This window comes from Pogonomyrmex barbatus, unplaced genomic scaffold (assembly GCF_055798465.1).
Source record: "Pogonomyrmex barbatus isolate J1 unplaced genomic scaffold, ASM5579846v1 scaffold15, whole genome shotgun sequence".
Taxonomy (NCBI): Eukaryota; Metazoa; Arthropoda; class Insecta; order Hymenoptera; family Formicidae; genus Pogonomyrmex; species Pogonomyrmex barbatus.
Window position 1 is genome coordinate 1759883 of NW_028297111.1, and position 21817 is coordinate 1781699.

At 26.7% G+C, this 21817-nt stretch overlaps 4 protein-coding genes and 1 non-coding gene across 6 annotated transcripts; 3 read left to right on the forward strand and 2 right to left on the reverse strand.

Moving 5' to 3' along the window:
* Nucleotides 1–159: 159 nt before the first annotated feature.
* Nucleotides 160–2122, forward strand: CIA30 (complex I intermediate-associated protein 30). Its single transcript, XM_011636193.2, has 2 exons — nucleotides 160–662; nucleotides 1324–2122. The coding sequence occupies exons 1-2, from the start codon at nucleotides 295–297 to the stop codon at nucleotides 1844–1846; spliced, it is 891 nt and encodes a 296-aa protein (XP_011634495.2). The 5' UTR covers nucleotides 160–294; the 3' UTR covers nucleotides 1847–2122.
* A 1020-nt stretch (nucleotides 2123–3142) lies between these two features.
* TRNAR-UCU (transfer RNA arginine (anticodon UCU)) lies at nucleotides 3143–3215 on the forward strand. The gene has a single exon. It is a non-coding gene; the product is annotated as a tRNA-Arg (tRNA).
* Nucleotides 3216–3775: 560 nt separating this feature from the next.
* On the reverse strand, nucleotides 3776–8838 carry LOC105425479 (uncharacterized). Its single transcript, XM_089073499.1, has 5 exons — nucleotides 8821–8838; nucleotides 7446–7561; nucleotides 5924–6036; nucleotides 4654–4896; nucleotides 3776–4032 (listed from the first exon to the last, which is right to left on the reverse strand). Exons 2-5 carry the CDS (start codon nucleotides 7542–7544, stop codon nucleotides 3918–3920), a joined length of 570 nt encoding a protein of 189 aa, XP_088929625.1. The 5' UTR covers nucleotides 7545–7561; nucleotides 8821–8838; the 3' UTR covers nucleotides 3776–3917.
* Nucleotides 8839–10195: 1357 nt separating this feature from the next.
* On the reverse strand, nucleotides 10196–14669 carry Prp31 (pre-mRNA processing factor 31). The gene is made up of 8 exons (XM_089073492.1): nucleotides 14325–14669; nucleotides 13958–14155; nucleotides 13666–13870; nucleotides 13090–13259; nucleotides 12048–12205; nucleotides 11653–11943; nucleotides 10433–10657; nucleotides 10196–10341 (listed from the first exon to the last, which is right to left on the reverse strand). Exons 1-8 carry the CDS (start codon nucleotides 14440–14442, stop codon nucleotides 10237–10239), a joined length of 1470 nt encoding a protein of 489 aa, XP_088929618.1. The 5' UTR covers nucleotides 14443–14669; the 3' UTR covers nucleotides 10196–10236.
* Nucleotides 14670–14900: 231 nt separating this feature from the next.
* On the forward strand, nucleotides 14901–21257 carry Polr3E (RNA polymerase III subunit E). Of its 2 annotated transcripts, XM_089073490.1 has the most exons (9): nucleotides 14901–15007; nucleotides 15095–15141; nucleotides 16069–16319; nucleotides 17469–17656; nucleotides 17769–17941; nucleotides 18124–18325; nucleotides 18543–18742; nucleotides 19345–19508; nucleotides 20623–21257. In XM_089073490.1, exons 2-9 carry the CDS (start codon nucleotides 15109–15111, stop codon nucleotides 20894–20896), a joined length of 1485 nt encoding a protein of 494 aa, XP_088929616.1. In that variant the 5' UTR covers nucleotides 14901–15007; nucleotides 15095–15108; the 3' UTR covers nucleotides 20897–21257. The 2 variants fall into 2 exon arrangements, with proteins under 2 accessions (XP_088929616.1, XP_088929617.1); XM_089073491.1 differs by lacking the exon at nucleotides 15095–15141 and having other exon boundaries at nucleotides 14988–15007.
* Nucleotides 21258–21817: the final 560 nt, after the last annotated feature.

Here is a 21817-nt window from a genome sequence, read left to right on the forward strand (position 1 = left end):
GAAATATTTATATATTTTTACATTTGAATAATTTCATGTATATCAGCGTTTAGACCCGGGGTGCAGTCCACTTGGTGGCTATAAATGCTTCGAAGCATCTTTTGATTGGTCAATTCATAAAATTCTTTGTTTTGATTGGTTAATCAAACGCTTCAAAGCTTTTGTAGCGCTAAATGGAGCGTAATTAGTGTGGTGAATCGAATCCGCTATTAAAGGAGGTTAAGGTGTTCACGGTTTCCACCCAGGGAGTAACTGAAAAAAGAAAATTCATGTTGTATATACTCTGAAACCAATATGAATAGGCGAATTTTTAACACATTATTAACAAATTTTGTTGGCAAAAGAAAATTGCATACAACTTCAAATTTATTATCTTTTTTCGAACCAGATAGAAAGTCAGGTTATAAAAGAGTATATGATAAACCGTTTTTAGAACCACAATTAGATGTTTTTGGTAGAATATGTGAAGGATATCGACAGTTCAAAGAAGAATTTAGTATTTTAATAGAAGAAATAAAGGAAACATTGAAAATGGATCCTATTTTTGTATATAGAACAAATGAAGTTGATATTATTTGGCAATTTAAGGGTGATCCGAAATCATTGGATCAATGGGTTACTACCTGTGATAGTGATTATGAAGAAGGTTTTTCTACAGCCAAGTGAGTATAAATGATATGTAAATGTATAATGACAATAAACAATAATACATATTTTTATGTAAGCTAAAATGTATGTATATATAGTATATGTATGTGTGTGATTGTAAAAAAATAGTACTTCTTTCTTTATTCATCATTCTGATAGGAATATTTTATTGGAATTCTTCTAATTGATTTAATTTTGTTTATTATTCTTCTATTAATACATGTAGTTTTTAGTAAATTTTATTATGTGTAATATGTAAAAAAATTTTAATAATCCTTAACTTATATTAAATTTCATTAAAAAAATTATGATTTATCTTGAAATATATTTAGCAATGTTTCATTTCACTTATTGATTTTATAGTACTGTTACACTTGTCCTTATGAAATATAATGTAATACTGTGGAATATGAGGAAAAATATTCTTGAAGAGTAATAAAAAATGAAATGACAACAGAGTCAATTAAGAAAAAATTTCAACACAAAATATATCAAGACACAACTTTTTTAATTTTTAATCAACCTTCTATAAATAGAAGTATATGTGGGATGAAAATTGAGATCAAACTCCAACTATTTTTTTCTAACTTTCCAACTATGAATTCTTTGCTCTCATATAGAACCATATATCATTTTCTGTATATTTGTGTGTTATTTCTTATTATTTTTTTTCAGATTAGAAATGTCTTCTACTGGTACTGGTATATTTTCCGGCATATTAAGCACTCGTTTACCTAAGGATGGCAGAATAAAATATGCTGGTTATTGCAATATTACCACAATACCTAAATATAAATCTTTTAAACGTGAAGTCTATCATGATTGGACACCATATACTCATCTCGTCCTTCGTATTAGAGGAGATGGTAGATGTTATGTGTTGAATATTGCTACTAGAGGTATATTTGATTTAACATGGAATGATGTATATCATTATGTGCTTCATACCAGAGGTGGACCTTATTGGCAATATGTCAGAATTCCATTCTCTAAATTTATATTTTCGAGTAAAGGCAGATTACAGGATAACCAAATACCAATTGTACTGCATGAAGTTTCAAATTTTGGTATATCATTGGCCGATGACGTTACTGGACACTTCAGATTAGAAATTGATTATATTGGTTTAGAATCTGATGCATTTCATAAGGAAGAGTTTGCTTATGAATCTTACAATTTTTCAGACATTAAATTTTAGTATGTACATAATAAACGAAATGTAATAAAAAAAATATAAAAATGTAACTATTTTTATTAATTATGTACAGATAAAATAACAGAAAAAAGAATACAAATAATGTAGATAATAAATTTATATTAAACATAATTTATTTAACATAATGTATATTTGATATTTGTGTTTCAAATTTAAAAAGATACATAGTCTAAAATATAAGCTTGTCTATCATATTTATTAATTTGTGAGATTATCAGAAGAATCAAAATGTAAAAATAAAATTTTATGATAAGAAAATATCGGTATAATTTTTTTTTCCTTGAATATCTGTACTGTTAAATCGGATCCTCCACCATCACAAATCAATTTTTCATTTCGATTTATGTATTTGTTTTAATTCAGATTTTTTGCTTAAATTGACATTAGCAGAAAATCACATTTAAAATGAGGGAAAAAAGAGATCAAAGTTATAGACTTTTTCATTTATTACTATTGATTATTTATTTTTTATTTGACAGTTTATATTTGAATTTTGTAATTTTATAATTGTGTATTATTCTTTTTGTAAAACTATAAGTGATAAGATAGCTACTATCTGAAAAAATCTGGGAAACCTCATAAAATTTTCAGGAAATTTATTTATACTATTTTATGATTAATATTACAATATTGAATCCAATCCAATATTGAAGATAACAATCATATTAGATGCAATTTTGTTTAATTTAGATGGATTTTTATTTTAACTAGACATTACAAACGCGCGCGCATGTGTGTGTGTGTGTGTGTGTGTGTGTGTGTGTGTGTGTGTGTGTGTGTGTGTGTGTGTGTGTGTGTATGTGTGTGTGTGTGTGGTAATTTTACAATAATTTTCTATTATATGTAATTTAATATCATTCATTTCACAAAATATTATTAATATTAGTATAAACGGATATAATAATTGAATTCAAAATTATATGTACATACAAATATTAAATTGTTTAATGTCTATTAGTCTTGATAATGTAAATACATTTTATTATTGAATTTGATGAATCCATTTATCAAATTCAAACCATCCTTAAAAGTATGTCATCATTCATCAGAGATGCTATTAGCATTAGTCTGATGAAAATGAATTAAAAAACTCACTGATTTTGTTCTTTTACTTTTAAATTACTTTGACTTAAAAAAAAATTCATTTCTTCAATCTTTAAAATAATTTACATTACCTTACAATAAAAATAAATTATTAAAATAATAAAATATTAAAAAGTTATTTCTTTCTGTAATATCAATAATATATTACATTTTTTATTTCAGCAGGACCACTGTGTCCCTTTGGCGCAGAGGATAGCGCGTTGGACTTCTAATCCAAAGGTCGTGGGTTCGATCCCCACAAGGGATGATACTTTTTTTTTTTAATTTTTTATTTTTTTATTCGAAATTTATCTAACAATTATGCGATACCCATTCATTTTCCACGAACCAGTTAAATAATAATTATATTAAAAATTAAATTGTAAATAAATAATGAATTATGAATAAAGTAATCTTACACATACGATACATTGATAAAAGTATTTTTTAGTTAGATTAAAGATTGGTAAAATATAGATCATTAGAGATTGGTGAAATACAGACAAGTTTCTTAAAAATCTGTTTAATAGTAATGCGAGAAGCATTTTAATTTTAATTACGTTCTAAAAATGAAATGAAATATAAATTAATAAAATCGTATGACAATAAATAACATTTATATTATAATTTATTTAATTTCGATTTTTTTCAAATTAAAAATAAATAAAATTATAATTCAATATATTTATGCTATGTATATATTTTATGTTATCATTTTGCACATATATATTATAAATATTTTGAATTAGTTTATTTATTTTTAATTTAGAGCAGATCGAAATATTATATATATTTAATTGCGTATAATATTAATATAGAAGACACTCATAATCAGAGAACATTTTATTATGCAAATTTCATTATGTAAATTACATAAATTTTATGATATATCATTATATATTATATATTAGATGTACTTTAACATATTACAATATTATACAACATTATAATAATTTCTTAAACGATATATTTAAGATACAATACGAATATCAGAACAAGTCTTGAAAGTTTCTTGAGGACCGCAACCCATTTTGTGTGTACCATCTTCACATTTACCCCAGTTATTTGCAGCAATATACTCCCATCTAAAAGTTAAATACAGATAAAGATTTATTATAACATAAACTAAAAATTATAAATTTTATTCTCTCTCTCTCTCTCTCTCTCTCTCTCTCTCTCTCTCTCTCTCTCTCTCTCTCTCTCTCCCTCTTTCTCTCTCTCTTTCTCTCTTTTCTATAACTCTTAAAATATATTTTTTAATATATTTTTTTTTTTTACAAAAAGAGCTTTTCATAATAATCTACAAATATACATACTAGATTTTGGAAAATCTATAGTAGTAATTTTTAATGAATATTAAATGGTAATTGAACATAATAAGAATAGAGCAATTAAAAATTATATGTTCCATACATATATTAAAAAATGGTATGTGATTGTACAATAACATGTCTTTAATTTTAAAAAATTCAAATTGTTTAATATTTAATGATTGTATATAATTTTGAAAAAAAAAAAATTTCGTTTTGATACTTTTATTATCGGAAAAATAGAAAAATTTAAAGAAGAAGAAATTGAACAATTTATATATTATTTACATGTTATTTATTAAAAAATAATAAGAAGGAATGGATAAAGAAATAGAGGTATGTATATATTGCTATTATTATCGAAACTTGGAAACATTACTGTCTTTTGATTCTTACCTCAATACACAGTGCTCACAAGTGAGATTCTCTGGCAAATAAGCATTCATTTTAAAATCTTTGTTATGATTTTTCAAGATGTATTTATTATTGCCATCTGTCAGTTGCAATGGATATTTGGCAAAACATTCTTCAGTTTCCAATTCCTTTTTATCATTAAGAGGACAAATAGAATATTGGAAATGACCCATATGGTTAGCAGTGAGTTTGACTACAAGTTCAATTATTTGTCCTGCTTTATAGCTGCAAAACATAAAATATTATAATTATTATGTTATGAGAAGAATTAAAAAATTTTTTAATTTATCAATTAAGCCATATTAAATAGAACAATTCAATATTGCTGTATAAGTTTAAATCATTTGTTTTCTATTTACATCATTTCTAAAATATAATATTTGTTAAAAAAGTATTTCAGTTTGTCGGGTCAAAAAAAATCGATTTTTTTATTGCATTTTTAGAAAATTGCTACAATTTTGTAATTCTTTGTGCGGCCAACAATCATTATCATGTTATAATAATTTCTGATTGCGAAGTTAGGCATTGCAATAAATATTAACGTCAAGAGAAAAATAAAAATTGTAAAACGGCTTTATTCTGACAATACTATTTACAAGATCTATGATATTAATCTTTATCTTAAATATTCAAGTAAGAGTATAGAGATGAGGAATTGTTGTGATATCAGGATGTGATTTAGAAGAGAATTGAAATATCATCCTCATTCGACTTACGCTAATCAAGCACGTACATGTTTATATTCTACATATATATATTTTATGCAGATATATGTACAAATAGAAGTCTAAAATAAACCTCACAGTTCTTATCATTACTTGAATAATTTGTCAATGCTATCATAACTTTAAAGACTGATAAATTAGGAAGTTCTTAATGGAAGAGGGTTAATTATATCATTTTGGAAACATTTTAAGTCAGGTATAAGAATCTGATATAAAAAAATAGAGCATTCCATTTAAAAAATTAATGGTGACTTTCATGTTATCTTGAAAAATCGATTTCCGAAAAAATCGATTTTACTTTTACTTATCTCCCTTCAAATGATACAACTTTTATTTGAAATATCTTTTTCTAAAATTAAAAACAAAGAAAATTTGAATGGTGATCATTTAAAATAGAACATCTCATATTATCACAGATTATGCAGTTTCTCCAAATTTATTTAGATTAATTTGTTTATTTTTGTTTCTTTTGAAATTTTAATGTTTTTTTAAAGTTTTTGAAAATAATTATTAAAAAATATACTTACGTTTTTACAATAGTACCAGTACCATATTTTCCACCATTTTCATTTGGTCTAGGCTGTGGCAGTCTATAATCATCTCCACAGAGACCACATTTGCCATCATTACCTATTTGTTCCTGTATAAATTAACAAATAACTAATTTAAATACTATATCTTCTAAATTAAAAATAAAAGGTTTTATCATTACAAAAAGATATAATACAAAGGAAATAATACAATGTATACAAGTATTTTTAATGTAAAACACTAATAATATAATTTAAAACATTAGTTTACAAATATTATATAATTTTAAGTAAAAATAAGGCCAAAAAGAACGAGCACAAGGAATATAGAAGTTACAGATAAAGTTAATAATCAATATATTGAAGTAATAACACATAGTAAAGATATTGATAATACATTTAAGGCAGTTACTGCCTGGAGCTCAAGGCGTGCGGACGCGATGTGTGATGTGCTGTTCGGTGCGAACTGCGCCGCACTCCTGCGCGTGCTTTATTCGGTTTAGTGTAAACTGTTCATCTGATAATTGACAACCCTTAAAGACTGTCTTGTTTCTTTAAAAATGACATGTTTGTGCGATCATAATAATTCTAATTAACAAATTTAACGACGATGAGCATATTGGATGAACGCAGTATCTTGTCTTTGTCTTTGTATGCACTAAAGATGACTCAAACTAGAATCGAAACGTATGTTTTATATATTTAAGTTGTAATAAAGAATGTCAATTGCGCAAACAGCGCTGATTCTCATTTGCCCGAAAAATATTTTGTTAGTTGGAAACTATCAGTATTTGTATTGTCAATAAAATTTAATAGATTTATTATATGTATATCTACATAAAATATGAATTGTATAGAACGATCTTAAGACCAAACTGACATACAAAAACTTGACATGCCGGGACATATTATAAGACATGTACATAACGCTCTCTTAGTATATTATATTATATCATATAATATATTACTTATATTCTTGTTAATGTTAATGCCTTAATTATATATAAATATAATATTAAGGCACGATTATTTTTCAAAATCTTTATAGATAAATCTTTTAGATTTGAATAGAAATATGTAATATTTAAAAATAATTATTAATTTACAAATATTTTTACTAATATTTTTAATAAATATTTAATAAATATTGATAAAATAATAAATTATAGAAATATAAATTAAAAAATATTAAAATATATTCAACTAATATATTTTTATTTATTATACTATATTATTTTATATTCGCTTATTATATTATTTCATAGTTATTAAAAACGATTTTAACGCAACCCAGGCGCGCTAAATTTTCATCGCATTTTTTGCACTAATTAATATTCTCTGATATATAAATTTCTTTATGAAATGGACTTGGAAATTTTTCTACATATATGTGCGTGTGTGTGTGTGTGTGTGTGTGTGTGTGTGTGTGTGTGTGTATTTTTTAAATATAAATAGTAAAAAGAAAACGTCTAACTTGTAATTAAAGATTCAGTTTTTAACTTTATATGATGCAACTTACAAATAAACCACCACAATAATTTCCATCATCATCATAATTGATAGGTGTATTGAATCCCTTCCTCCAAGCACTTCCTCTATTTACAGGTTCCATAAGCATTCCATGTCCATGAGCTTCTTTAAAAGAAAAAATTATAAAAGCAAAGCTAATCAAAATCTTGACGTACATTGTATTATCAAAATATGTTCAATTTTAAGTATATATTTTTTATTGGAATTCAACTTAAATACTTATATTTAAATTTTAGCCGTATTTTCGGCTAAAATTGCTTACTTTTTATATGATAGCAGTAAGAGATAAAATTAATTTAAATATTGATTTATGATAAGATAAGCAACTTAATATTCTGTAATAATTTTCACCTTGAGATTAACTTTATTCTTTTTTATTGATCTTTTACTTTTTACTTATTTGTATACTTATTGCTACAAGAGGTGTTCAAAATGATGACCTTGAGCATCAATGCATTTTCTGAATCGATACAGAGATAAGTAACATAAATAATATTACACGATAAATTTCATTCGAATCAATTGCAATTCTCTTTTTACACACTCCTTCCTGTCTTCTCTGATTATTTTGCTATACATTTATTGTTTTAACTTTCCCCATAAACAAAAATCCATAAATATTAAATTTGGGGAACATGCAGATCATCTATTATTTTCTAACTGATTAATCAACTGATCTCTAAATTTTCTGTTTAGTAACAATCCATGTAGAATGAGTAAGACATCCATCTTATTAGTTGACATTGATTATCATATGTTCAGTGAAAAATCTAATAATAATGGAAAAATTCTGTTAAAATCTGTGCATACTTGCAATTATTTAATGCTTCATTAATAAAATAAGAATTATTTTATTATTAAAATTCTGCCCCAGATGTTTATGGATCAAAGTTTCTGCCTGTCCACTTTTCTTGGCCAATATGAATTTTCTATTAATCAATAGTGCATATTGAAAAGATTTACTTGACCATGATTTATAAAACTTTGTTAGTAAATAAGATTTTAATGAAGAACATATCATGTAATCTCCCTAGTGTTCATTCACAGACTTGTAGGATTTTGAAAATCATTGCTATGTAACTCTTGATGAAGTGAGATATGGAAGGAATGAAATTTGTTAGAATGGAGTATTTGCAAAATACTTCATTGACTAATACGACTTTGTATGTTCAAACTACCTTGTACTGATATGTAATGTAACAGCGATTAAAATGTTTGTTGCATTTCTGTCAGTAGTTGTTTTCTTGATTTGTTTGCGTTTTTTATTATGCTTTCTGTTTCTTGAAATGTTTTTAATATATTTGAAAAAAACAGAGCGATAGATCAAGAGATAGATCGAAAAATCTTTCTTTATACAAACGCACTGCTTTTCTCATAATTTGGCGATATTCTTCTAGACGAAAATCATATCAATTACAATTAATAATTACGAAAAAATCATATCAAGTATTTCGGCATTAAGACAAGCATTATTATCAATAAATAAATTCAAACTAATAATATCTTTGACTATGATTGCGTTTGGAGAGTACGTTATTCGAACTATCACATAATTTCATCTTTATTGCTCATTACATATAAATTAAGGATAAAATAATGTAATAGTTCTAATAGCGCGCTCCCCGAACTCAGCCTATGGCTGCGTTCCGATATTCACTGCCAGTAATGAAAATATAGTTTAAATCACGTATATTATAGATTTTCAGTACTTGCAGTGAATATCGAAAGCAGCCTACATAAGTATGGATGCCAGCAGCCAACTTCACACTTGTTGTCAAAAAGAGGCGACTAACCAAGAACTAAATATTAGGTATAGTCTGTGCAACTTGGAAAACAACGTGCTTTCTCTGCTTTTCGTGCTTCTCGTGCATTTTTATTAAAAATTAATATAAAAATTAATATAAAAATTAATATTAAAGTATCATACTGACTTAATTTCGCGGATTCTAAATTAACCAAACTCCGTTGTACTTGGCAACATTTTTCGCTCAATAGTGCTATAGGATATGCAGCCTACTGGCAGTCCATACATAGACTGTGTTCGTAAACTCACTGCCAGTACTGAAAATTTATAGAATTCGTCACGTAAACTATATGTTTTCAGTACTGGCAGTGAATTTACGAACACAGCTTTACATAGTCAAAGTCCCAGGAGGTTGAAGGCACTAATATAGTTCCCGCCCGGGAACAATTTAAAAAAAAAAATTAAATAGCACATTGTGCACCGATTCTTATTACTATCATTCCTTATTGTAATTATTTTTGAAGTCTTTTACATTAGTTTTAAAAAAAAGGATATCTTATTCCATTTAAAAATGAGTCTTTCCTTTGCCTTCTCCAAAAATTTACTAAAAATTTTTTTAAACGTCAAATCAAACCATATCCTATTTAGGTAACTCACTTGGTGCTACAAATGCTTCGAAGGGCTTTATTAACTAATCAGAACAAGGAATTTTACGAAATGAGCAATAAAAAATGTTTCAAAACATTTGTATTACTAAGTAAACCACACTCTTAAAAAAAAAAGTTCAATCTTAGTTATTTCGAAAAAAAAATCGTTTGTAACAAATTATTTGTAACCATTCTATATTGATTTCAAATCAAAACTTGAACAAATCTTCACCATTGTTTTAGATTTAGAATAATTTATTACTGTTAAAATTATTTATGTCATATTTAACACAATAACCTCAGTGAGATTTTGCACAATGAATTAAACAATTAATATTTAGTCAAATATTAAATATATAATTACTTATATTTCTCATTATAATATACATTTATGACTTTTTTACTTTTAGGAAACCAGCTGTATTAGAAAAATATTTTGCATTTGCCTCATTCACCTTTTTCTCTGCAGCTTGTGGATTGACGATTTCAAGGCCCTACAAATATATGAAATTGCCATAAAAAATATATTACATATTTTTCATTTATCAATGTTCAGTAATAATAAAATATCAAAAAAGTACGTACTTGTAAAGGAGTGAAAGCTACACTGGAAGCAGTACCAGAGACTTGTTTCTTAACAGTAGTACTCCCTCCCCATTGCTGTTGTTTCTGCAAATTCTTCTGAAGTGTCTTAGATATCCTAACTTTCGTCTTCTCATCAATCTGTGGTAACCTGATTCGACCAGTGCCAGCCTTACCAATTGTTCCTCGCGAATAGCCAAGATCTTCTTGATAGGCATCACTCTCGATCTATTAGTTACAGCAATATTTAATTTCTTAATTACCCATTAATTACCCTCCGAGGCACAACTGAAGATTTCAAGATTTGAAGATCTGAATGATTTTTCGATTTTGAATTATTCAGTAAACAATAAATGGAAAGGATCGGCTTTAAAAAAATTATTGCTAGTAATGAATTATCGGCTATGCTGCATTTCGTTACTTGTGTTTTGTACAGCGACGAATCAAATTCGAACTTGTACCTCCAGTGATTCAGTTGTGTCGACAAAGTTAATTTTTGTCAAAGCGAGTCATGTTTTTTATTGTTTTTAATCTTTATTTCAATATATAATATCAATAAAAAATTATTTTTATTATAACAGATATAGAAATCTAAAACAAATCAACAGATATTCAAAATAATTTTGCTATACTCAAACTTTTTCCTCTAGAAAGCGGAAAAATTAACGAAACAATCGGGATTCGAACTTAAGATTTTTCATTTACGAATTTAATCTGCATGATTTGATTGACAATAGCTTCTCATAATTTATTATATGCAAAATCACACACACACACACACACACACACACACACACACACACACACACACACACACACACACACACACACACACACACACACACACACACACACACACACATACACACCATACACACATTTGAGGTACGTTCGGAAATACCACCCGAGTGACTCCGTGTATCGTTTTATTCTTGTTTAACATTCGATGAACAACAAGGATAAAACGATACACGGGTCACTCGGGTGATGTTTCCGAACGTACCCTTGGCTGGCATCTTGGAGAGTTTTGTCAAACCATACCTGCAATATCTTCAGAAATTTCTTATATATAAATACATTTATCGTTTCATTATATATGGTATTCCATTTAACATGATGACCTCAAATATATCTTTGTGAACTTCTTTCTTATTATTTTATATATATATATATATATATATATATATATATATATATATATATATATTATGTATACAACTTACATCTGCAAAATTCATTCTGTTGGCATGCTTTCTAAATTCAGTGATCGCATAACGTTCTTTCATTTTACGAACACGTTTACCACCGCGCTTTTTTCGACCGGGATCAATTGGTTTTGGCAGTGGTTTTACAAATTTCACAGGCGGTGGTTCTTGCAGCTTGTCTAACTTTTTCTCAATCTCTTCACGCAGCATCTGACCAATGTGGCCATCTGTGCTCTCATGACAGGAATCTACTCTAGCTGCCAACATGCTTTTCGATGCCACTAGTCTTGCTGCTTTCCTTCGTAGATCCTGCAACATATTGCTTATGTCAGACTCATATAACAATATTTCATTACTTTTTTATTATTCTTATTATACATATAGTATTTTGTTTAAGAAAAAAATGAACTCACAGGAGGAGTTTCTTGTACAATATCAGAGTAATATATAAATCCTGTATGAGGTAAAGTAGTAACTTGTGAAAATCCAGAAAGTGTAGTTTTTTGAGACCCAAGCACTAGAAGATTACAAGCTGGCATCTTAGAAAGTTTTGTCAAACCACCTGCAACACCTTCAGAAATTTCTTATATATATATATATATATATATATATATATATATATATTTATATCTATATTATATATATCAATATATATATATATATATATATATATATATATATTTATTGTTTCTTATATATAGTATTCTAACATGATGACCTCAAATATCTTTCTGAATATTCTGCATTTAAAAAAAAAATGTTTCATATAAAAATTATAGGATTTCGATGAAGCTGCATGATTACAATATTGATTCATTTGCAGAGATCACTATCAAGATTTTTTATAGTCACCATTTTTTTTTAATGGAATTATATATTCTGTATTACATAATATAATTCCTCTAGTTATTTTGGATAAAAAGATATCAAGGAACAAATATAAATAGATGAAATATCTTATACTTTATTCTGATATAATGTAAAACTATATTATATGAAATTATATATCTCATAAATTTTTAATTTCTTAATAATGGTACCTTAATAATGGTATCTTAAGACAATAATTAAGACAACTCTAGGTATAGAGAAAGCATGGTTGTATGTGCTAATTGTGTAAAAAATAAATAGTTTATGAAATATTTTATATTTTATTTCAGAATATATAAATAAAATATCTTATAAATTATTGACTTTTTAACATTTGTACTTTAATACTTTTTTTATCTAAAATAACTAAAGAAATCATATTACTTAGCAAAAAATATATGATCAAAATGTACCATTCAAAAGATATTTGAGGCCATTATTTAAAATACAACACCTGTTTGTTGTTGTGTGTGTATGTGTGTGTGTGTGTGTTGTATATGTGTTGTATTTACACTTCTACATACACGTATGCACGCACGCAAATATATATATATATATGTACGAATATAATTTTATAAAATATACCCATAATTTTAGCAGCTGTTGAAGCACCAACAATTATTGATAAATTTGGTGCAATAAATGCCATTCTACTTTCTACATATTCAAATATCTTCAATTTACAATTATTTAACTCTACTGCCATATCACAGGCTTCACAAATAGCTTCCTTTTCCTCTTCTGTCAACAACTGACTATAAGAAAATAATAGATTTAAGATAGTTAAAAATTAAGAATAAATTATGTATTATGAATAATGCAATTATGTAATTATGAAAAATGCAAATTTGTCTATTTTCAATTGGCTGGAAGACATCTTAAGTTTGATTTCTTTTTTTTAAACATTCTTACTATATATATTTGTCTTATAAATAAAATTAAGTTTGCAGATGTATGCACATACACACACACATATACACGCGCGCGCGCGCGCGCGCGTGTGTGTGTGTGTGTGCAAACATTTGCATAAATTGAATGTATAACATTTTTGTATTATATCAAAATATGAAAGACTTGAAAAAGATATCAAAAGTAGAGAAGTTAATTCAGCTTCAATAATTTAAGATTAAAAAAATTTGATTTTATATATATAAATATTACCCTTGAGTGGTCGATGCTGTCACAGAAACAACCATAATTGTAGCTTGAGTAAGAAACTGTTGCAAAATCTCATTATTTTTAGCTCTGTCTAAGTCATTGCCTAATTCTCTAACAGTCATTACATATTCTAATGGTCCTACTACTAAAGATTCTAATTCTGGAAATCTTTTCGAATATTTATCTCTTGTAAACCTATGTATAGTAGCTAAAAAATATGAAAATGATATTATTTCATGAATATTTCATACGTTATTTACATTTATATTTATTTGTAATCATTCTATATAATTACCTATTTCATTATCAATTTTTACTGCCATATTATTAGCTTCAACTATTAATTGGTATTCTGGATCAGATTCCACAGGTCCTACAATATCAGCTGATTTTCTAGGTACTTTACTATGCTTTTCAATCTGTAGTACAACTTGCTGCAGATGCTCTGAATCTCGTAACTTAGCTAGCTCACGAACAGATGATACCTTTATCTCTGTATAAAAAAGTTAATATACCATAACTGATGACATAAATTATTGTAACAAAATAATAAAATAATAGTAAAATAATAATAAATATATATAAATATATACTGTAATATATAATATATATTGTAAAATAGAAAATTATATAAAAAGTTATGCGATATAAAACATGCTAACCTTCTTCAATAACTTTAGAAACTGAAGTTGGTATAAATTTCGGTTCCAGTTCTTCTATAACAGATTCTGCATCGTCATTTTCCTCAAGATCAGCGAGAAGCTCGTCAGCTAAAGACATTTTTTTTTAATTAAAAATAATTTTTTATCATACAGATTAACTATTGATTTTCAAACATAGCAGTTGAAAAAATTGCGGCACGCAAAAACCTGAACAGTTATAACTGTAATTTAGTTAACCATGATGTAAAAAAAACCAAGTGTAGCATTTCTAAAGATGCATAGTATCAACATTTCCTTTAACCAATCAGAAATATGTCCAAGATACGATATGGGCTGCGTTTCGATATTCATTCCCAGTATTGAAAATCTATAATATACATGACCTAAACTATATATTTTTAGTATATGCAGTGAATATCGGAACGCAGCCATGGGTGCGATCATGGTGTAAGTCCTAATTTACAATAAATGATTTAAGCCTTAAGCCATAAGAAATGAACGAATCATAGTCGAATAGAAGTATAATCGACTATGATTGGTCAATTTTTTATGGCTTAAAGCTTAAATCACCTATTGTAAACCGGGACTAAAGAAACAAGGTGTGCTTGTGAAGTAGAGACCTTCTAATCAAAGACTAGCCCATGGTGTAAGGTTACACCATGAACATGGTTATTATAGGATAGGTATGTTTTAATCTAATTATTTGAAAAAAATATACATATCTATATGTCAAAATAAAATATAAATTTAATATTTGTTTTAATCAAAAGTAACGGTAATAAATATGGAAGTAGAAAATGATCCTATCATTAAAGAGGTTAGTATTTTATTATTTCAATTTTTAGTAATTATTTAAAATAGCCTTGTCACCTTCGATTTTGATAAAATTGGGCTCAATTGACGCGATTTCACTCAAAATAAAAGAATCTAGCAGAAAAACGCAGCGGACCTGCCTCGCGAGATATTAAGCATTAAAGTTGATCACTTTTTTGGTTAGAAAATCTGTCATAGCGACTATATAGCGCTATGTGTACTTATATAATGCATCACTTAGATTTCAATGATAAAATATAATATATCTATTAAATTTTTGCCTTAATAAAAGGATGAGTATATATTATATTAAAAATAATGAATACTAAAAAGATTAGCAAGAGCACAAAAATATATCTGCGCAATATATCATGCTGCAAATATATCATGAATTATAAACAAAATCATCATAACATGTGCTGCTTTGACGAGGAAGACTTTTTTTGTTCCTCTTACTCGTTTCTGAATTATCGATACTCCGGTACCGATACTCGCGGTGTTCAGGGATTGCTTTCTATTTATTCTTTTTGCCGTCAGATTCTCTCGTATAAAAATGCGAATGTACACAATTTCGTTGAAATTGGAAGATTGTAAACTAAATAATTATCCTATTTGGAATCCTCTTTTATTTAAAAAAAAAAAAAACAAAAAAAAAAACGCTCTCTAAAAGTGGCTTATAAGTCTTTCGATTGGCTGTAAGCCATTTTTAAACATTTTTATCGGTAAAGAGTATTTAGAACATTAGTTAGAATTTATGTGTTTTCGAGACAAAAAATTAAAATTTTCTGTTTAAAATTATTACTCCTGTTGTATTTTTTGTATAATTGTATTTCAAATTCATTTCTTTTTTATTAAAATATTTGTAAGATATAAATTGTTTGCTTTATATATTTATTTTCTATTTACTATGTAAATGGAATTATTTGTACAGATACCAGTGTTTCTCTCCAAGACTTTGGCTGAGAAATTGTTTATTATACAGTTTCCTGCATATGTCAAAGATGGTTGTGCTAATGCTACATTTTCAAAGATTTCTATTAAGCCTGAAAATCAGAAAATTCGTATAGAAATTGCAATGGATACATTGAATAAATACTCTTATGATCATGATATGGGAAAACAGTTGGCTTTCAATACAAATGAACAATCAACAAGAAAAAATGATGAAAAAATATTTGATAGGTAATTATAAAATTTTATATGACATCAAAATTTTTATACTTATATATTAATGTATTGATATCTATGAAAATTCATTTTTTTAATAAAACAGATAAAAAGGATATTAAATACATACACCTTGTGTAAAAAAATTTTTAATACCAAAAATGTGATATCAAAAATGCACAAATTTATAGTTGTCAATAATGTAAACCTTATATTATCAATATTACTGTTAGTATCAATGAATATTATTGATTGTGTCTAGTTTCTCGAGTTTATTTTGATCAATAATTTTCCAGGACATTGTCCTATTTCTTATTTTTTGAGAGTATGACTTTTCGGAGTATTGTCTCATTTCTGAAATTTCGGGATTGTAGCCAGTATTCATAGTCAGTTCTTATTTAAGATCATCTTAAATAAGCTTATACAGCTATTGATTAAAATGTTATCTTAAAACGATCTTAAATATAAGAATTAACTATGAATACTGGCCTGTGATCTTTCGGCACATTGTCACATATTTTAAATTTCAGGAATATGACGTTTCAGAACTTTGTCTTAGTTTCCAATTTTCATGATTACCATTTTTTGGTACTTTGCATGTTCATCAAACATTTTATTCTAGGCAAAATAAATATTGTATATATAATACAGAATAATATACCGGTATTTATAATCGAATCTTATATTTAAGATTGTCTTAAGTATTATGAGTAGAAAAATATCTATGCTTTTAATATTTTTAATTGTAATTTGATTGGCTTGTTAATGAGTAATTATATTACAGATTTAATTTAAAATGAATACAATTTAATATATGGGCATGTATATTGAAATAATCATAATTTTGATTCATTGAAATTTGCATGGTTATTAGCAAAATTATTTATAATTTGACTTAAGATGTCAAGGAATAGTATAATAGTATATGTAAACTTAATTGAAAAAAGTAAAAAACTTAAAGAGTACAAAAAAAAGTTGTTTTATTGTACATATCTGCGTTTATATTGACTTCAAAATATTTCATAATATTTCTAATTTTCATAATAAATATAGTATTATAAGTATAGTGCAAATGTTAAAGTTAAGCTTGATATATTTTTATTATTTTCAGTATATCTTTGAATAGATTATAATTACATAATAAAAAATTGAACTTTTTTTTAGTGATTTGATGGATAAACTCGTATTGACTTCAGAACGGGCATTGCCAGATTGCTCAAATTTTGCAGTCGGGGTCTTTCAAGATGATGAGCTACATATCACACCATTGAAAGGGATGTTGCATATGAAGCTACAATGTGATTATTTGGATGAAAATGATAAGCATGTTAGGGATGGAACAAAAGGAGAAGGTAAAAGAAGATTTCAGTTTGCTTATATATGAATTCATTTACTTAAATAGCTTATGTTATACCTTCAGAGCTTGGCACAAGTGAACTCACAAATTTATTTGCTAAACTGCAGACGACGCCGAGGAAGAAGATAACGCCACACCCGTGAAAGTAACATTTGCTAGACATCTGCCAGATAACCTGAAGAAGATGCAGGAACAATCTTTCCAGCATCATTACAAAAAAAGTCAAGAAGAACGTTGGATACATACAAATTACATATCGGCTTATGATATACAAGCTGAGGTATTAATATAATGAATTTCTTTGGAAGGAAAATTAATACGTTCATTGCTGTATATGAGTTCCAGCAAAAAGTCTTATAAGTTTTGTCTCTTATTTTATTACTTTATATATTTTGAAATGTATTTTGAAATGTAATGTATTAAAATATCAGATCTTGTTAATGCATATTTTGATTTTTATAGTCGACACGAATGGAAATGTTCTGCCCATCAATCGAAGAATCAATAAACAATTTAAATTTAACTCAGAAGCATTATTTACATATATTGGTACCACAATTACCTGATACATGCTATTTGCAATCTATTTCTGAGAATCAAATAGCTCTTCATTATATCATGACTTTACCTTTGCTTGATCAAATCAGGATAATTATGAAACAAGGTAAGGGAAATATTAAATATATATACAAATACATATACATGTACATATAATCTTACATGTTGGAAATCATGTGTGTGTGTGTGTGTGTGTGTGTGTGTGTGTGTGTGTGTGTGTGTGTGTGTGTGTGTGTGTGTGTGTGTGTGTGTGTCCGGTAATATTTAAACTATATAAATCTTTAGTGAAAAAATTTAATGAATAAAAATTAATTTTTTTGCAGTGAAAATCATATCTTTTACAAAATTATGTGAAATTCTATCGCCAGAGTACGATACGACAACAATACTGAAATATTTGCAACAAGTAGCTATGTTAGTACAAGGTAATTGGGTTGTGAATAGCGAACTAATATATAACAAGGATAGCTCCAGCTCTCAAAACAGCATTTCCGAATTTATGTGCAAAGCTCGTGATTATATTGTAAGTATATACAACTTAATAATTATAATTATGTATGTGCTGTTATGTTCGTATTATTTGGTCGCTCAGCTGATTAGAGTTTTAAATGCGCGAGTTCAGTGGCATGGAATGGTGATCAAAAGAAAGACGATTCGAATATCTGCTATAATTATTACTAAATGTACACACGCATGCACACACAACACGCACGTACACACAAACACACAGAATCAAGGTATAAATCCAACAAAACTATTTCCACGGGATACAACTTTCCTCGGGATAATGTTAATGCTAATGTAAACTGTTATCTCGAAAAATACTTAATCAAAGGGAGTGTGTTTCATGTGTTGTAACATTTTGAGTAGATCTCGATATCAGCTATAAGAATATTGAATAAAAAATAGATTTCCATTAAAAATTTTAAAGTTGACTTTGAGAGTTCTTTTAGACTTATGCTCAAATGAGTATTGTATGTATTTGTTGAAATTCTATTGAGATTATTAATTTTTTTATGAAACATTTTTTTTCTCAAATATCTGGTTTTTGAGAGTTATTTCACTAGTCTGATATTTTTCATCCTGCATACATATATTTGTATTTATATTTTATATGTTTTTCAGTTATTATTGTTTACTGAACATCAATTTCTCAGTCGCAATATGATCTCGTCTTTCATCAAGATAGCGCCAGAAGATATTAATCAGATCTTTGTAGAGCTTGGAATGTATGAATCGGAAAAAGGTTGGCGGCTTAAAGAGCCACCTAATTGGAATTTTTGTAATAGGTAAGATTTTGTTAGTTTTTGTTGACACATCTCTAAAAATATCACATATTCTCTTAATAAATGAAATTTGGAAATAATTTTTCAATTCCCTTTCACTTTCTTCTCTACCTATTTCTGGTTAAATGTTTTTATCTTGCCATCTCAAATTCTCCACAATACGTTCTGGATTATATTCAATAAAAACATACAATTGATTTATAATTAATTATTGAGTATGTATTATACCTAGTAGTTTATTTAATATAATTTTTACAAATTTATTATTATCTATAGAATTTAGAATTTATTTACACTTCTAACGTATTGTTATCTACATATTATTAACAAATATTTAAAAATTACCTATATGTAACTTTACGAGTGTTATATTCATAGTGTTAGATTCGAAATTTCTCATGACATGAAAATTAGTGCAATTAAGAGATTACAAAAATAATACATTGTTTTTTTTTTAAATAATAAAACATTTGAATTATTTAAAAATCTAAAAGTATATATTTAAATGTGAATATGAAAAATCTAAATCTCCATGTCAGTAATAAAAAGCTTTTAGTTAACAAGTTCTTGAATATTTTCAAACAATCTAACAATTCTATTTTACTGTGTCATAATTTAAATATAAGAATGGCAAATAAATATGCAATTGATAGACTAAAAATATTCATTAAAAATAAATTGATAAATATAAATTTTATGACAGTAAAACAATACCAATGCATAATACAATAAAAGAAATTAAAACAGTTAACTTTTTCGTAGTGTATGTAGCGCACATCTAAAAAAAACCAATCCAAGAGCGAAATTGAACGTTTTTGATATATTCTATTTCTCCGGAGTTTTAGACCATGTTACATGTTTTTCTTTTTGACATTTTATTACTTTTAATTTCTTAACAATTTTATATTTTATTTAATATTGATTTCTTTTAAATAATAAATAATAAAATAATATACGATGAATAAATAATTAAATATTTATATATATATATATATGTTTATGTTCTTAAATAATATTAAATCTCAAAAAATTTTGATTTAATGTAATTTCATTAAATCATTATGATTTTATTAAATTTGTCATTGTTAAATTTACATTTAATTACTATCATTTATAGATATTCTGAAATTGTCCAGCGGCAAGAAATATTCTGGGATGCAAAGAGAAAACACCTGCGTGAAACAATGGAAGCACAGAATCAACTGCCGCAGCGTCAGCGTCGGAAGTCGAATCGGGAGTTAGTAGGTTTAGAAAATGAAGAGAAAAACATCGGTCGCAGTCGAAAGTCCATCAAAGAATTGTCTCTATCAGATAACGATAGCACAATAATTGAGCCAGCTAAGTATAAGAAGAGTAATCGTTCTAGAAAAATGTCAGAAACTACTATGTGATCAATATGTCAAGATAGTTAATTAAAATTTCTCTTTTTGTTTATTTCTTGATTATATCACACACACACACACACACACACACACACACACACACACACACACACATACATGTATATATATATATATGTATATATGTATATATATATATATATATATATATATATATAAATTTTGAAATTATTCCATAGCATCACAGAACTATGTTAGAAATTAATTTTTGTAAAATTGTTTCTGAAACTTATGTCCATGTGTTCAAGCATTATTTTTTGATATAATGTAAAAATCTAATACCTATCTGTATAATATCTGTATTCTATTTTGTATTTATTAATACAATAATTTATTAATTTCGAATTTATAATTTCGAATTTGTATCTTCTATAAGATCTATTTGTATCGTCTATAAGATTATTGCTCTCTCTCCCTTACACACACAAAACATATATTTTATATCTCAATTGTTATATACATTTTGTTGATTGTGATTAATAATTCTAGTAAAAATTTTAAAGATAGAATTGGATTTAAATAATGATTAAGGATAGAATTGGATTTAAATAATGATTAAATCTTTTCAGAACAAATAGCGTACCACTTTCCTGAATAAAATGACTAATATTTCGCAATATTATCGATAAATTTTTTTACATTGTTAGTATAATTGTTATACATATGTACTAATGTGTTACACACACACACACACACACACACACACACACACACACACACACACACACACACACACACACACACAAAGGGTATCCCAAAATTTGCAACTCAAAATACTATAGCAGGTAAGTTTACGAAAAATTAACAAGGGAAGATACATAACTGCTCTCCCCTCCCGATTTTAATGAGCTTCGAATATGTTAAAATATAGACAAAAATAAGATACACGTATTTTTTTCTTATCTGCGTTCT